Source organism: Suricata suricatta, chromosome 5, assembly GCF_006229205.1.
Source record: "Suricata suricatta isolate VVHF042 chromosome 5, meerkat_22Aug2017_6uvM2_HiC, whole genome shotgun sequence".
Lineage (NCBI taxonomy): Eukaryota > Metazoa > Chordata > Mammalia > Carnivora > Herpestidae > Suricata > Suricata suricatta.
In genome coordinates, this window is record NC_043704.1 from 16,941,315 (window position 1) to 16,959,949 (window position 18,635).

Consider the following 18,635-nt stretch of genomic DNA (forward strand, 5'->3'; position numbering starts at 1 on the left):
AAAGAAAGAAAAAATCCTACATCTCTATCTGAAGACTAAGATTAAGTAAAACAGTAGCAAGGCTAAAATCTGTGCTTACAAACCATCTGGAAATACTTTTCCTCAGGCATCATAAAATATGAAAGATTCTCTCACACAAATGCCATCATACTGATTTTGATCAAAAGACTAAAATTAGTAATTTCACGAGAGGTGAGAAAATGAATATGGAATGTACAACTCTGTTCAACTAGAAGTCATTTTAAATAATTTTATTTATCTGTCAATTTATCACCAATATCTAGCATTTATGGTTTTGCTATATTTGGATAAGCACATTAGAAAGAATGTTTATTAAATACTATGAAAGTTGCCTTTTAATGAAACATAATCTTAACAGGATCTGGATATATAAATTTAGTGGTTTTATTGTATTAGAAAATTATATTATGAAAGATACAAAAAAAATCAATAGATGTTATTTTTTTCTGTTTATTTACCATCAGGATGCCATCTTTTACCATTATGGCTTTAAATTTTCAATCTGCCTAATAGATTTCAAAGGATAGTTTATTACATGCCTAATAAAACACTTAAAATATTTACAGATTCAAAATAGATGTTCCAAAACGGAAAAAAGTTCACCTGAGAATTCATTATAGCATTGCCATTTGTTTGTTTGATCTTTTCCCCAGGTTGTTAAATGTGGTGAAGTGTTCACATACAACCTGTATTGTCTACTGCATCAAATATATTTAATGGTTAAGCATTAGGCTACAGTTAGGTTTTAAAATTTACAGATGGAGAACCAAGATTTAATTTATAACCCTATGTGTTTCGAATGTATCAATTTAACAAATTATTTGCTACGGCTGTAGAATTCAAATGAGGAAACCAATTTTAAGGTACTGTTATTTTCTGGAGTTAGACATAACAGTTTTTTTAAAAACCATCAAGCACTGAGAAGGCCAATTCATAAAGTAAGGAACAATGATTGTGTAAATATGCCATATACAAACTGAAAACAACCATTCCAAAATTCTGCATGAAGGAAAAGATATACACTGTATATACATAATCCTGTCATTTGTCTTCGGCAGCCTCAAAAAAAAAATTCAAAACAAACTTTCTTAGAAAAAAACTTCTTTAGAAGTTAATGTTAAAATAGGCATAAATGTGTAATGCTATGCAACATATAGAAAATGTCCCTACCTTATGGCTGAACAACAAAGATAAAATCGTTTATCTCTCTGTCCCTCTGTATTACAATTTGAAAATCATATAGGTATGAGGTAGTGTGGTTACTTGTATTACATGCTGGCTATTAAAAGTAATGCTGTATTTTACAAAATATCACACTTGGCCAATATTCAGAATATCATCAAAATAAACCCTTAATGCTAAACTATATGTAGAGAGAAATCTAAACCAAGTGTCTTAAAAAGCATATTTCGGTTCTGGAGACACCTAGGTCGTATCATAAAACATTAGATGACCGTTCAGAGCAGTTATTTACAGTAGCCATTAGAGCGAAAGGCTACGGGACATCTGCACAGACGCAAACCGACAGGACAAACAGCTGAGTCAACACTGAGGTAGGAAATCAAGGATTCCATTGGTTTGTATAAGATTTTACATTTTGTAAACCAGAAAAGTTTTTATATTATTTTATATTTTGGAGTTAAAATTTTAAATTACAAGTATCAAAGAGCTAGGTACATGGGGATAATATCTCTCTCTATATATATAGGTATACACACACAATTCTTCTGTAGTATGGGATGCATGATCATAGAAGTATTCTCCCTGACAAGTTACTCTTAGAAAAGCCTCTAGAAAATAAACAAGCCCAACTAGTTTTCTCTTACAACTAAGTCAACAGCAGAGATAACCTGCAAGCCACTGAAAAGATACTAGCAGTATCTGCCCCGCCCTCGAAAAGGGTAACGTTGGATAAATTAGTCTGAAATATGAATGCTGGTCCCCACATGCTGTCACGGCAAAGGTGTGCTTGCTACAGACGCCCTCCTGCGGACGGACGCCCGACTCCCGTGTTACTACACAGGCCCCTCACTAGACTCGGGATGCAATCGATAAGCCTCTCTTTCAGGTATCTTGATCTTGGTGAAATTAACTACTTTTCCAATCCAAACATGATAAATTACTCCTGTGTGCCCTTTAAAACTAGGTTCTGCAAATGTAAATATATGCAATTTAAAAAAACCACAACTGTTGAGAAGGTTCGTAGTCCACAGGTTTACTGGACTCTCAAGCGTGTAACACCTGAATGGCTACGAGCCACTGCAAAATGTTGGGGTGCAGAGACTATAAAAGCTTTGTTTTAAAACGGATTGACTGAACACAAAGACCGATTACGAATGCCCAAGTCAAAGTCATTTCTGTGCCCTTCTACACCAGATTTGGGGGAGTGAAGAAGATGAAGTCTGGTTTCCAGAGTCAAACCCACAACGGAAGGAGCCTGAGCTCCATCCTACTTTACAAACCTGCACAGCTGTGTGCGGGTACGTTTTCATCTACAATAATGCTGCTTACAAGTCAACCGCGGGACTTCAAAAACAGGTTGGAGAATGAACTGCCACTCCCGATAAACGCGAGCAGTTTTCTTTCCCCGTGATGTCTGGTGTTCTTGCACAGGTGGTGACCTGTGGCGGCACGGCAGACAGCCTTCTATTTGGGGAAGCCCTCCGGGCGTCCAGGGAGCCCACAACAGTGCTGCCGGCACGCCCCCTCTATGCCACTGTGTCCCAAGTCCTCCTTCTTCCAGAAGGACAAGCATGGCAGGAACCAGAAAGATCATGATGGACCCGGATGTGGAGGATACTGCAGAGAAAAAAGGAAGGAGGGAGAATGACACTTCTCTGTTTACGCAGCCAGCATTTCTGAGGTCGACACTGAGGAGCAGCAGAAGCCTCTGCCCAACCACCCACGTGCCTCTGTCCCCTGCGTGTTCCCAATGCACTCCGGGGCCGCAGTGCAGGCCCAGCAAGCCCTGGTGGTAGTGGGAGAAGAGCAAGGCTCCAGGATGCAGGCAGGACGACGTCTTTCTCACACTGTAGCTCTACACATGTCCCGAGACAGGGGACATCCCCCTTCAAGACAGAGCTGAGCTCTACCAGCATTACTTGGGGCCGGCGGGGGGGGGGGCGGCATTTCCTTTTAAACCAGTGTAGTGCAATCGGTCAGGTTCTGGAACTTCCGCAGGCCACTTCTTTATAGGAACTCTGCGGACGCTTCAGGTTGTTAAACCTCTGATACGCTGCAGTTCTCAGTGTCAAATTTATTTTGCATACTGGAAGAGTTACTACTAATAGCAATTATTCTTTAAAATTCTTCAGGATCCGGGGGACATGGAGTTTCTGCATCTCATGGAAATCAAGGGCAAGTCAGGATTGGCTTCAGAGGACTTCCCTCCCAGGGGCCTAGAGCCAATACTGCTAAGAGCCAGAGGCTGTGTTATGATCTTAAGACGTCAGAACTGCAGCAGAGAATGAGATGGTGTGCAGGAAGTGAATGCGAGGTCACTCATCAGTGGTACATTTATCCGTCATCTGCTGGCAGAAATCAGAGATGCCGCCCCCGGGCCGCCCCGGTTCCGCGGGGCCGGCCTGCTCGGGGGCAGCGGCGAGCCGGGACTCCGGGCTGGGCGCACAGCCCTTGGCGCTGGCATGGCGAGGGCCCGGCTCTCCGGCAGGCAGCACCGCCGGGGGCCCCTCAGGTAAAATCAAAACGGATGGTAACACAAGTTCACCATCAGGAGTACTTTTTCCTTTTTCAGAAACTAAAAACGAAAGTGGGCAATCGGAAGCGGAGTACTTGGCAAGTATCTGTATCTGTTCTTGACTCAGCGCCGCTTCTTTACAGACTTGCTGGCAAAGTCCGGTGAGGTTCTGCTTCGTCTCACCCAGAGTGGACAAAATGTGGTCTCTTTCTTTCAGCAAGCTCTCCTTTTCATTTTGCTGTGAGGTGGGAAAGAGAACACAAGGGCTTGTGTTTAGTGACTCAGTGGACATTTCTAAGAAAACCAAACATTCGGGTCTACTGGGGCTTCTCATTAAATAAGATCACCAAGGATTTGTACTTTCCACTCAATTCAGAAATTTATTAAATAACCCAGAGGCCCATAATCCCTCATCCAAAACTCTGATGGATCTTGGGATTCAGCATTTTTCAGATTTTAGAAAGGCAATATGGATGCCCAGGAAATCCCTCCAGCAGGGTCTGGGGCAGTGCCCCACCATCAAACATCCTTATGACTCTAAATAAAACACATTAAAATATTAAATAATGCACAGAGTAGGAGAAAGATTTGACAACAGCCTGTCAGTCTGCATCAGTTTTTTTCTGTCAAACCAGTTCATGGCAAACTTGCCAGGTTTTCAGAGCTTTCTGGATTTACATTTGTAAACGAACGTGGACTGGACGTTTGAGAAGGAATCCAACCACACAACGTACGAGCACACCGGTCAGAAGTACCGCAGCTCAAGTCAGTGCAGGATCCTAACCGTGACTAGCATTTGTTGAGCATTTACTTCGTCCCAGATAGTGTGCTAAGTCCTTTCAAATACGCAGTCTCAGCTACGCCATTCCCACCATGACTCTGTGGATTTAAGTAATATTAAACCCATTTTCCAGATGGGACTGAGAGTTTTACACGGCCAAAGTCAGAAGGCTACTAGAGAGTGAGGTGCTGAGGGGTGAAGAACCTAGGGATGAATTTTATGTTTAATTATTATTTTTGTCCCTGTTATTATTACCATTTAACTTTTTCATCCCAACAGGAAAGCCTGCCACAGAATGCTTTCAAACTTTTCCTGGTTCCTGCATTTCTGTCCACTGTCACTTGCTGCCGCTGCTAAGTCTTTCCGTCAATGTCCCACCTTATCCTTCCTGGTCTGCTGCTGCACTGCTGCTTACCTAGTGTGAGCTAGGACCAAATAATCAAGCTATTTATAAATAAAGAGCCAATGAATGCTGGTGGAAGGTCACAGGTTTTCTCCCGTGGATTCTAGGACAGCGCTCTTGGCCTTCTGCCGGCTGGCGGGCTCTGGAGAGCTAACATTTAGACAGGTTGTCTGAGCGATAGTCCACAATGACCATCCCTTAAATAGATTCTTTTCTGGAGCAGAAAAACTAGAAGGGTAAAAAGAAATTTGCTTTATACAAAAGTGCTGCTACTGTTTTACATAAAAGATTTCCAAAAAAATATGTGACTCCAATTACTGGACTTACTGTTTAAATATTTCAAGGTCATATAATATTTTGAGAAAATGTGCAGTGAATATAAAGTCCTACAGTAAATTTTATCTTGTCAAGTATTCTCAAATTTGTTCAGATCTTTATACAATGTTCTGTTTTGAAAATACAGGTATAGTCAAGAATAGATACATTTTATATACAAATGAACAAATAAGTAAAACCAAGACCAATGTTCTTGGTAACAGAACAGAAGAGAAATACATTTTTGAAAACAGAAGGTTTGTCAGTTGTTGGCTTCTGATAAGATGAGTCTGCAGGTACCAAGAGGGCAAGAGCGTGCCTTCTACGACCTATCCAAGAAGGAACGCATTTCCTGAAATCATCACCCACTTCTTTTTATGACCTCTCAGAAGCCAATCCAAATGAAGATGGAACCAAAGTGTCCAGAAGAAAATAAGAAGCATTTTCCCTCAGTCACAATACTCAGTCATAAACTCCTCTATCAAAGTTGGGGTGAGTCTCCAATCTACACAGTGACAGATGAAATCTTAACTGCTGACTGGTCTCTTAAATTAAACATGGGTAAGCAAATTAATGAAAATCTGGACTTTCTTCCAGAAATGAGAAATGCTATTTAACCTATAGATACTACGAAGATGACAAATATTTTATAACTTCTATCTCTTCAGGGAAGCACCGACGCGATCTTAAACATCCTCCCGACTTCTGCCCTACTACATAAAGGGTGCCATGACTACACTCTTTAAGTATGTCCCATACAAGATGACTTGCTCCTTTCTTTACAACTAAAACCAACAGGTACTCTACCCGGAACTCTACCGTGATTATTTCTATAAATTAAATGCCCCTGGCTGTGCCTCTGCACTTTAACTCCTACACAGGTGAGTTTCCAGGCAGTTAGCAAATTTTTCCAGGTCACTCTAATTTTAAAACACAAATTTACTTCAACAGTATTCATTTTAATAACTGATTATTAAGGGGTGCCTCAGCCAGTTAAGCGTCCAACTCTTGATTTCGGCTCAGGTCATGATCTCATGGTTTGTGAGTTCAGGCTCTGCTGTCCGTTTTGGCTCTGAGAGCACGGAGCCTGCTTGGGATTCTCTCTCTCCCTCACTCTCGGCCCCTCCCCACTCCCTTTCTATAAATAAATAAACAAATAAATAAATATTTAAAATAAAGAACTGATCACTAAATAAAAGTAATTCAACTTAATTACTTCATGATATCTTACTAAAGATACCTCCTAAACATACCTCACTACCAGCATCCAGCTACCTATTTCTACAATATATCTTAACTTTCTTATAATGCAATTGTATAAAGCATGAGTTTGAGGTACTGTGGCTTTAACCACAGACCTAGAAGAAAAATAAAATTGGTGTTCTGGTACCATTCTGCATTTTATAACAACAAATTCCCATCCAAACCCACATTTTCAGCAGCTAGAGTACAATATTCACTCAAATATAAGAAGTTAAAAAATATTTTAAATAGAACTCTTCCAATAAAGGTAAAAAGTGAAAGAAATTTGGCACCAAAAGGGCTAGCTGACAGTGACAATGTTTAGGTTAAAGAGTACTCACTACTAGCAATGGTGATTGGTGGTTCCTTATGATGCAAAACCTCTGAACCCACAGGTCAGGGAACTATGCAAGTGGCCCTTAAAGATAGGAGTACAAATGTCAACTTCACTCATAAGAGAAACAGAAGTAAAAGCCACCCTGAGATACCAGTTCTCCTTATCAGCCTGGAAAGGACCCAAAGTGGACAATAAACTTTGTGCAGAGGCTGGGGGCAGACGCCTACCAGGCTGGTGGGAAGGCAAAATGCTACAAAATCCCAGCAGAGCAGAATTCATTCCTATCTAACAAAGTTACATATGTATCTACCCTTGACCCAACAACCTCTCTTCCAGGGATCTCTCCTAAAGCCCCACCTCCTTCCACATGAAAAAACAACGTGCACAGTACCCACTGCAGCGTCCCAAATGTCCACCAATATGAGCCTGGTGTGATACTCCGCCACGGTCACAGCTGAATATACAGAGCTGTAGAAGGAAGGAGAGACTCTGGGAACTAAGAGAAATATTTCCTGGAAATCACTTCTTAAGTGAAAAGAGTGAAAGTACGGAAAAGTACATATAGAATTTGTTCATGGAGCAGAAAGGCTCAGAAGAATAAACATAAAATACTACCTGATTTTAGAAAAGAAACACAAGAAAAAAATTAGAGAGTAATAAAGAGTTATGAAGACAGTACAGGGAGAGGATGGGATCAAGGCATTTGGGGTACAGCTTTTTCTTTCTTGTTTTAAAATTTTAAAAAATTATCTTTAATGTTTTTTATTTACTTTTGAGAGACAGAAAGACACAGTGTGAGCAGGGGAGGGTCAGAGAGAGGGAGGAAGACACAGAATACGGAGTAGGCTCCAGGCTCTGAGCTAGCTGTCAGCACAGAGCCCGACGCGGGGCTCAAACCCACAAGCCAAAGCCGGGTGCTCAACCGACTGAGCCACCCTGGTGCCCCTGGAGTACAGCTTTTTCTAAACACAGTTTTAACTTTTGAACCATATCAATGTTTTATACATTCAAACATTACACAAAAAAGGTAAAGAGTAAATCATAGTAATAAATACAAACAGAAACATTAATTTCATGTATATCAAATTGCTAGCATGGAGAAAATATCACTTCAAATAACAAATTTTAAATTTCAATACTATGGAATACATCTATTGTAAATTTTTTTTAATGTTTACTTTTTGAGAGAGAGAGAGGAACAGAGTGTGGGCGGGGAGGGTCAGATAGAGAGAAAGAGGGAGGGAGACACAGAATCAGTAGCAGGCTCCAGGCTCTGAGCTGTCAGCACAGAGCCTGATGTCGAGCTTGAACCAACGAACTGAGAGATAATGACCTGAGCTGGATGTGTAACCAACTGAGCCCCCCAGGTGCCCCACTATGGAATACATTTAAGGACAAAAAATGGCAAAGAAATCTTAACTTTTACTTAATCTGCTTCTTAATAGTAATATTGACGTAATTTTGTGACTATTATATATGATTATATATTTTTAACATAATCATAATTATTATAACTATAATATTTATATTTACTATTTGCTTTATATTAGCATATATAATGTTTACTATTACTTTAATAACACATTTACTGTTTGCTTTATACTTATATACATGTAATCATTACGTTATAAAAATTTATATTCACATAAAGCAAACAATAAGCATACTCCTCTCATTGAAGCCAGTATTTTTCCCTGTACTGGAAAGAGATAAAATACAAACACAGAAACAAAGACAAGAGCTATACATACTGCTACAGTTTGACTGAAAATATCTACATGACTCGTGGCTTCTGTTACACTTTTTTACTTTTATTTATCTAAGGCGATGTATACACTGAATGCACTCCTGAGTTCACACACACACACACACACACACACACACACACACACACACACACATTCCCCAGCTCTGTCCCCTCAAGGAGTCCAGAAGGAGCAAAACCAGCAGCAAGCAGGCTAAAGAAAGCAGGCAATTCTGGAGAAAGTGGATCCCAAATCTTGGGACATGCAAAGTACAGGGTGAGCCTGTGACAGATTATTCTAGACAGCACAGAAGCACTAATGGGGTCATGTCAAAAGGACACAGCAGCTAGCCTAAGGGGGCTCTCTTGGGCCAATTCTGAAAAAATACCAACATCAAAAAGACTAAAGACTATGATGGTTGTGAGAAATTAAATTGGGAAAAAATTAATCCCTAAGTCCATAGTGATACTAAAGGAACATGGCAGGAGGGAGGAAACACAGGAGGGAAAAAAAAGTCCTTTTTAAAAGAAGAATACCAGGGGCGCCTGGGTGGCTCAGTCGATTAAGCATCCGACTTCAGCTCAGGTCATGATCTCACAGTCTGTGGGTTCAAGCCCCATGTCGGGCTCTGTGCTGACAGCTAGCTTAGAGCCTGGAGCTTGCTTCAGATTCTGTGTCTCCCTCTCTCTCTGCCCCTCCCCTGCTCATGCTCTGTCTCTCTCTGTCTCTCAATAATAAATAAAAATATTAAAAAAAATAAAAATAAATACAAGAGGAATACCAGACAAGTGGGTAAAAATAAAAGAAGTAACAAGCATGTGTGTAAGTAGAACCACAGAATTAGAAAGGTCACTGTTTTGCAACATCCACTGTCAAGGCCACCAACCTATGCTAGAAAACAAAAACCGTAGGAGTCGTGGGGAAGAGGATATTCCTAAAGTGCCTGTGTATTACCACAGATTACTAAATAATTACAGAAGCAAAAAAATGTATAATCTTGAAAATGATCTGGCAATTCCCATCCGCTCAGGTGGGACACTCTGACATAGTGGCCCTGACGGGCGGCGTACCAGGAAGGACACAACTCCAACTCAGGTTTCATCTCAACTCAACAACTTATACTTTCACAGTTCATGTAAAATAGAAGGAATGGAGGAAGACGTTATAACCAAGTGGAAAGAGTTCGATAAACATTAAAAGTAGGACATTTTATGAGAAATCTGTCCTGGACTCTTCAAAAGGTTATTATGATTTTAAAAAGGTGGGGTGAGGGTCTGAGGTTGAAAGACTAAAAAGGCATAACCAAATGTTCTGTGATGAATGGACCCGAGTTTGTAGGAAATGTTTTTAAAAAGCATATATATGAAATCTATTTGGGAAACTATCATGGTAATTTGAATAGGGAGTATTATAATACTGGGGATCTATTAACTTTCTCAGGTATGATAAAAATATTGGTAAGGATATGTGATAAATATATGTAAGAATGTCAATTTTTAGGAGATGCAGGTTTTAGTATTTAGAGGTAAAATGTCATAATGTGGTAGCTTTTAAATGAATCAGAAAATAAAGGCAGAGCAACAGAGACCGACTGAGATAGGACAGTGAGACCAAGATCAACCAACTGTGGCTAGAAAGAGACCAAAACTGACGGACAAGGAGAGAGACAAAGACGGACAGAGCAAACAGCCAGAGCCGGGACACACACCTGGCCAGAAAGACCAACAGAAAAGTAAAGCTGACGTGACAAATGTAAATAACTGCTGAATCCACACAAGGCTGTTCAGTGCACTCTTCATTTAGCTTTTCTGAAAGCCTGAAGTTTTCAGAACGCAGGGGAGGAAGATGAATTGCAGGAAAACATGAGGACACATAAGAGAATATAAGCATTTTATTGGCAAGGACTGTATCTCTGTCATCTTCGATTTCCTGGTAACTCGCACAACATTTAGTATGCTTGGCAGATGTTCACAGAAAGAAGAGAGATTTAAAATATACTACGAACATCCGCTGGGCGCAGAGCATGTGCTGCGCGGTACAATGGCATGTGATCTGGGCGCCAATCCTGAGGTGACTGGTGAGGTCTCCGTACCACCAATAAGGGAATGTGGGTATATTAGAGGTAGGACACTTTCACCAAGCCACAAAACTACCAAGTAGCCAGGCAGAGTTTCCGAGTGTTTGACTCCCAAGCCTCCATCAGACCTCTGTGTCCTGGTGCAACAGGCTTTCAAATTCTAGTGTGAACAAAGATTTATTACCCTGGAAATATTTACCCTGGAACACATGCTTGTAGGCCCCGCCCACAGGTTTAGGGTAGAAGAAATGAGGTTTTGTTTTTTTAGTTTTTCTAGTATTTTTCTTAGGAACGTGTATCTTTAAAGGGACCCTCACAGATAACACTGATGCCAATTGCCCACAGACCACACTGTGCTGCTGGAGGGTATCACAGAGTGGCAAGGGGCAAGTTCCAGAAGGGCCCACGGGGTGTGTCTGGAGATGGCAGTATGTGTGTGGGTAAAGCAGCCAGCAGCATGTGGCTGAACAGATTTTTTTTTTAATATTTATTTATTTTTGAGAGCGAGAAAGAGAGAGAGAGAGAGAGAGAGAGGAGCGGCAGAGAGAGAGAGAGAGAGAGAGAGAGAGAGAGAGAGAATCCCAAATAGAGAATCTGCTGAATCAGAGAATCTGCTGTCAGTGCAGAGCCCAGATCAGGGCTCAAACTCATGAATCGTGAGATCATGACCTAAGCCAAAACCAAGAGTGAGACACTTAACTGACTGAACCGCCTACCCGGCGCCCCAAAACAGGTTTACTTTTAATAAAGTAGTACAATCTTCACAAGATATAAAACACTAAGGACAGATAAGGTCTTTGTACTCCTACATCATCACAACAGACCAAAGCAGTGAAACAAAATGAAATCTCAACACACCAACTCTGAGTTCAAGTGCTTTTGTGAATATTGTGATTTCTGATCACTCTAAGTTGATACCAATCAATACTTGATAACGTCTAAGAGAAATACATTTGGGTCATTTTTTTTTTTCCTTAGAAAGCTAAATTCCCAGGGTGCCTGCGTGGCTCAGTCAATTGAGTGTTTAACTCTTGATTTCAACTCAGGTCATGACCTCAGAGTTGTGGGATCCAACCCCATGTTAGGCTCCACACTAAGCACGGAGCCTGCTTGAGACTGTCTCCCCGTCTCTGTCTGCCCCTTTCTCCCACTCGTGCTCCCTCCAAGACGATACGTTAATTAACTAGTTAATTTAAATTAAAAAGAAAACTAAAGTTCCCTTCATTTCAAGGTTACCTTTCCTTGAGACCAAAATGGTATTAGAAACATATTAGTTCCTAATTCCTCAAGAAATATTCTAGAAAAGAAGAAACCCGCACCCCCTAACCTCTAACATACCACAAATGCTAAAAGTAACTACGATCAACATATCCACCAAATAAATACACATCTTTCTTTTTCTTCAAAGGTTCTATTTAGATTCTGACAGGACATCTTGTTGAAAAATACAACCCATTAATTTACTGAATCTGAACCAGCATCATCTGTTGGCTTTCACAGCACATTAAGACTATTAGAATATCTTTTATACATGATAATTATCCTACCGATCCACCTTGAAGACATTTTAGAATCACTATTCTTACCAAAACACTGTTTTCCATGTGTTGATCCATCCAATCTATTATGCTATTACTCTTAGGACAAACTGCAAAGTTTAGAGCCAATACCCAAAGATAAAGCTTCCTAAAATACGGGCCCTTCACCTAAGTATCACCAGATCAGGGCAATACATACTGTGAATTCATTTATATGTTATCCTGACCAGTTATTGGCTACACTAACATGGCTGTTTAATTATGAAACAAGTTATTTCCCTTACATAGGTTTGCTAAAATACCACTCAGACTATAAATACTGGGAAATACTGCTTGTCTACTGGCCATGTTTCCAGAAAGCATAATCTCAATTAAAAAATGCACATCTGTCAGAGTCCTTCAAATTCTCCACTCTTAACTAGTGCTGGTCCTTCTCTCTTTACAAAAGACAAGACTCAAAACATCATCCAATAACCAGGGTCTAAATTACAAGTAAATTTCTTAGTGTAATAAAATAACTTAAGGCTCAAATTCTTTTACTCTCGGGAAAGGGGCCAGTTTTCTTATTCCTATAAGCTAAGAAGTAACACATTCTCTGCTTATTTTCACCTGAGAGAGACATCTGTCACAGGACTGAACTTTACAAGTGGCCCTTACACTTTGCAACTAGAGAGTGCCTGTAAAAATCAGTAGAACAGAGAGTAGTATGGACAGGGCAGTGAGACCAAGGAAGCTAAAATCACTCTGCTAAAGGAAAGAAAAAAACAAAGCCAGCCAGCATGTCTTCTCTGATGATACTGGGAAGTGGAAAGAGACTGAGCTGAGCGCAGTCGGACGGGTGCACATCCGGGTGAGCACCCAGGCAGGCGGTCTGCTCTGCCTGCACAGAGGTGGGCTCGTGGCAGCTGGGTTGTGGCTACTGGTCCCTCCTCTTGTGTCACAGAAGAGGACCCCTGAGCTGAAATAAGCCAATTAGAAGCTCACCTCCTTGGGAATTTAGAACTAAAACTGTAGTATCCGTCTGAACTAGATCCTGGAAGAGAGTGAGACTATTCAGGAACCACATGCAGCTACACCTCCCCTACGCACGTGGCAGCACACAGTCACCTGGGGTGTTCAAGGTGAGCAGGGGCACACTGACGGGCTGACAGAGAAGAATCTCAGGTTTCCTGGCAGCTTCCCGCTTTCTCGTTCTACACTACGTACAATGTCTGCTCCATGCTCTGGCTTCTGAATGAGACAAACCTGTGTCCTTACAACAAATTCATTCATTAAAATGGTTTCTGTTTCTCACAGCCAGCGTCCAAATGAATACAACAGGTAAACAGGGTACTGACCACAATAGATGCAAAATAAATGTTTACTTTCCCACTTTTCTGAAGGTACATAAAGGAACAGACTGGTTTTTTATTCTTTCCTTTTTTTCTGATGAGGGCAAAGATGAATTGAATGGAGGAAATCACATCGTCATAACAACCTGGCACAGCACAAAATAAGAATGCATTTTCCCAGACAGGTTCTTTCTGCTAAAATATTGCTGACTGACTGCTCACAGCTACAATGTTTGTGCTTGAAAACTTGCTACAATCACAATTTCAAACTTTCACCAATAATTAACAAAGGCTCCAAACTAAACATTCCAAGAATGTTTTTGCGATTTCCGGCGCTGATCTCCTGCTGTAACTACAGCGGCACCCCCAGAGGTGTCTTTCACACAATGCGTGCTTCCACCAAACACTAGGGAACAGAGAGACCTGGGTGCAAGTTAATCCATTTTTCAATTAATTTGCGTTTTGATGCTGGAATAAATAACAAGATTCAATAAAGTAAGCACTCCTCTCCCTCGAGAGTCTCAGTAGATCCTGAATGTTCTATTCAGATCAGCCAATGAGTTTTTTCCCTTACACGAAAGATCCAAGTTGGTTTATTTGTTCTGGTATTGACCAAAACAAGTTATTCAAGTCTACGGTTCATTTAAACGGACAATTGGAACATTAGCTTTTATAGACACCAAACTGAGTACAAAGAGATTACAGTGTTTCAGAATTTCTTCAATCTCTACTCAACCACTAAGAATTAGGTAGACAGTAAAAAAAAAAAATTTACTATTTATTATATACTAGATATTAATAGCATATATACTAAGTATTAATAGCATATCACACTAAAGATGCAGAATATTAGAATAAAATAGTCTATGAAAACTCATTTTTTCTCTCCTAAGCTTTCTAAAAACATCATATAACTTATTTTCTTAAAATGGTAATTAGTGAATTTTGAAATTAATGTATAACTGAGCATCACATCTGACTCAGGACTTGAGACAGCTGTTTCCTCTACAAAAAAGAATAACTGAGTGGACGTAGTGGAATTTAAGTAACAGGATGGTCGTGTACTCACCAGCTTCTCGATTTCTGATTCCAGATTCTGTATGCAGTCAAGTTTCCTCTTGCGGCAGCGCTGGGCAGCGATCCTGTTCTTACTCCTCCTTCGAATGTCGTGGATGCAATCGAGCTGCTCCGGCGTCAGCTTGTGCATTTTCAACAAGGATTGAAAATCGTTTCGAGAGAGTGAAATTATTCGTTGTGCATTAAATGGCAGTTTCACCTAGAACATAAAATAAACATTAGTAACTGCCGCTGAGTAATGTACTTATACATATATCTAGGAAGAGGAAGATCTACATCTATATTTTCCAGGAAACTTCATTTAGACCTTAAAAAAAAAAGCAGACCTCTATTCCCAGTTTCCATATAGTCCCTTATAATAAAGACTGATAATTTGATATTTCTAGCCTATTTTAGAGAGGGTTCAGAAGACATGTAAATTGAGACACAGATTTTTTTAGTAAAATAAAAGCATTAACACAAATACTCATGTATTTAAAATAAAAAAATAGAACTTACTTTACTCGAGCATGTTAATTAACACACAGATATCTTTCTAAAGTGCTTTAATGTGTTTAACCAAACCAAAAAAAAGTCTGTTTTATACTTTGATTTATATTACTGTGCAGCACCGATTTAACACTGGTATAAGTACACTAGTAATTTGGCAAGCATTTTAGAAAACTAATTTTTCTGTCAAGAAATGGTAGTTTCACATAACTCAAAAATCTATACATTTCACTTTTTCACTTGCCAATTCAGAAATGGTTAGAAAAATCTAATGAATATTTTAACATCATCTTCAACATACTTAAATTTGGGAAACCTTAAGATAATTTTTAATGACAAAGTTGTGGGACACTTATATTTAATTATGCACATAAAACATTGATCAATTTTTCTGGCAACCTACTTAATTTGTCTTTCAAACTTACAAAAACTAGTTACACAAAATGTCCTACAATTTCTTAAAAGTTTTACTTTTAACATTATTTTCACAGTTCCATTAAATTAAAATTAAAAGCCAGTATATGGATTTATAAATGTCATACAAAAATCTATAGGTGTAACTCATGCACACATTACTTCTTTAATTAAATCACCAATAATCTCCTTCCAAAGTCAAGGAGGAAAAGAAAAACAAACCTGTCACTCTTTCAAACCCATGTCATCCAAGAGCGAGAAAACAAAGAAAATGATACAGAACCAACAAGGTTTTCTTATCACTGGAGTTACGGTAATGTTTCACAAAAAAGTATCCAACACACAAGCAGACATCTGTGCACAAAGTACACAGATCAAGCGTGGTAAGGTTAATCCCATACCGGCCTCAGGTAACTCGTGCCAAATTATTAAGACATTAAATTAACGGCTGGAATGGCTAAGGAAAAATAAGGGGAAAAATGAATGGCTATGAAAAACAAGGGCAGAGAAAACTCTCCTACATTCCTACACCTAGTCACTGCCAAGTCATTGCCAGGTAACTAGTCCCAAGTCCAGAGATCCTGCAGCAATGACCAAGATTGGAACGTATGCGGCCTTTTTCCAGGAGTTACCAGGTTCCCATCATTTTTTTTTTTTTTAACCTCTTGGGATGGGGCATTTGATTTAAAGTTAAAGAACCAATGTGTGAACCCACTCCACGACAAAAACAAATACACCCGCTTGAAATACAGGAACCCAGAAGTCCTTCACACTTCATCACACTCTCTTGGTACTGATCACCCAGTTTTAGAACTGTCTCCGGGTGTCCTCCTCCCTCCCTGCGCCTGCTCACAGATCTCCAGGGGTGCCCCTGGAGCTGACCCAGAGTAAATGCCCTGATCACCAGTGGTAAAACAAGGGCTTAGCAGCACACACGTTTCCCCCTCACCTCACATTCTTGTTCTCTGGCTGAACAGGGCTCGCTGTCCCCTTCAGTATCTGTCTCCGAGTCATCTCCCAAGCTAATCACGCAAGCATACGGGCAAGGTTCCTGCTGGGGCTCTGAAACATACTCATCGTTTCCAATTTCCAAATTGCTAGAACAGCCTTCGGTACTCAGAGTACTTATGAAAGGGCAGTTGACAGAACTTAACGTCGTGAAAGTCCTCTGACCCGGTTCTGGGCTCTCGCTGATCCTGATACCTAACCAGGGACACTCAGACCGTTTCTGCGAGTACATCTGTTCCGAACCATCTTTGGCCACAGCAGGTGATAACTGCATTTGGCAAGGGGAGTCTGTGCTGCAGATGTCACTCCAGAAGCCCTTTGCTAGGTGTTCCGCCACTTCCCGCTCCACACTGCTCCGGTCGCTGGAGGCAAGGCTGCTGTCTTCCCTGGGGCCGGAGTCAGACTTCAGATGTAAATCCTGACTTTCACCAAACGTTCTCTCTTCCCGAATATCTGTACCCGGCAAGGGCTTTTCTGTTAACACTGCTGTGTTTGGCATTCCGGCAAAATTCAAGTCACCATACTGGTCGTAGGTGTGTAAGAGAGACAGCGAATAGAGCATGTGAGGGGCTGCAGAAGAATTGTGGGGGAAAGGAGACACTTCTGGCCTTTCTGATGCGCACTGAGAAGCAGGCTCTGTCTTCTTGGTTTCTTCATGTTCCATTGCTAACTTACTTTCTTCACATTTTAAAGTCACCGGCAGATCTGCACAGTCCTGGACTGCCAGGCATTCATTTTCAGAGGTCTCGTTTGGCTGAGCAGGCGAAGCATGAATGTCTTTGACACTGGATTCCACGGTACGGACTCTGTCCGTTCCAAATGCTTTTTGGAATTTTCTGTATTTGGGGCATAAGGATGGCAAAGCCAGAGCAGCATCCTTTTCTAAGCACATGGATTCACAGGTTTGACTGGCACTGTCTTGTAGAGGAGATGATACTTTCGCGTTGCTTTGATACCTATGCAGTTTCCATTGCGGAGTCTGGACATTTTTGTTTTCCAAAAATTCCTCCACTTCGTCAATTTCTAAATCCCTCTGGTCCAAAAGTGAGAACTTAAGGTCTGCTTTCTGACAGTGTGTGGGGATGCATTTTTTCCTGAGGCGTTCTTGCTGGTCTGCAGTGGGGTCCAAAAACTTAAATTTGAGAAACTGAAAGCAGGACTCCTCGATATCACGAACACCTAAAATTTCCACACACTTGCACACTTCATCCACATTGTCCTTACTTAGAATCAGTTTGGCAGTGTAGGCAAACTGAATTAAAGGTTCAAATCCTTTAACTGTCACCTGTTAACATACAAAATAAAAACAAATGCATCACTTGAAAGTGGTCTCATGGATAAATAAAAGTAGAAGGGGAATACAGCAATGAAGAACTTACTTGTCATCATTATAAAACAGGCGTTTTACTTTGGTTAGTAAAAATGTTCTTCCAGAAAATGTAATGCTGATTAGGAGTCCGGAAAAGCATGCTTACCACACCCCATTCGTTGGACCCGTACCCTCCACTTTATAGATTCCACTCTTAATGACACATGGATTATGGTCTGACTCACATGAGGTGAAGACATCAAACAGGGCCATTATGGGATGAGTTGCTAATTTTTAAAAACAGTGCTAACCTAGAGTTGGCCCTCTTATCATTACATTGGCATTGCACTATGCGTGCTGAGCTCTGCCGCTGAACCGACAACCTGTGGAGTCTCCAAACTGTTGATACAATCTCATGGAAGTATGGATGCCTGGGATAAGCTAAACTATAGACTTAGTACCTGTCACAGAGCAGCCCACACAGCCCTGCCATAAACAAGCTCTACATACTTTGCCCAAACTCCTCTTAACAACTTCGAAGGCTCAACACTCTTCTAGCTGCAGGTACTAACTACATAAATGCCAGCTATTCCAGGGGCACCTGGGTGGCTCAATTAAACGTCCAATTTCAGCTCAGGTCATGATCTCATGGCTCATGACTTCAAGCCCCGCGTCGGGCTCACTGCTATCAATGCAGAACCCACTTCGGATCATCTATCCCCTTCTCTCTCTGTTCCTCCCCCACTGGTTCTTTCTCTCTCTCTCAGAATGAATAAACTTAAAAAAAAAAAAAAGGCAATTCTAATAAGAGTTGCGTGTACCCAGCACCTTCCAGTCCTGTGAGAGGTCCC

General features: G+C 40.7%; 1 protein-coding gene across 6 annotated transcripts in view; it reads right to left on the minus strand.

Moving 5' to 3' along the window:
- Positions 1-236: 236 nt before the first annotated feature.
- BACH1 (BTB domain and CNC homolog 1) overlaps positions 237-18,635 on the minus strand; it is a 37,685-nt gene continuing 19,286 nt past the window's right edge. For 3 of the 6 annotated variants that reach the window (XM_029939080.1, XM_029939078.1, XM_029939079.1), the window contains exons 3-5: positions 16,417-17,760; positions 14,557-14,763; positions 237-3,956 (exon numbers count right to left, since the gene is read on the minus strand). In XM_029939080.1, coding sequence (XP_029794940.1) covers positions 3,519-3,956; positions 14,557-14,763; positions 16,417-17,760 — 1,989 coding nt within the window. In that variant the 3' untranslated portion in view covers positions 237-3,518. Of the gene's footprint in view, positions 3,957-6,800; positions 6,878-7,187; positions 7,265-14,556; positions 14,764-16,416; positions 17,761-18,635 lie in introns of all 6 variants that reach the window. The other 3 variants (XR_003908539.1, XM_029939081.1, XM_029939082.1) reach the window with 3 other exon arrangements.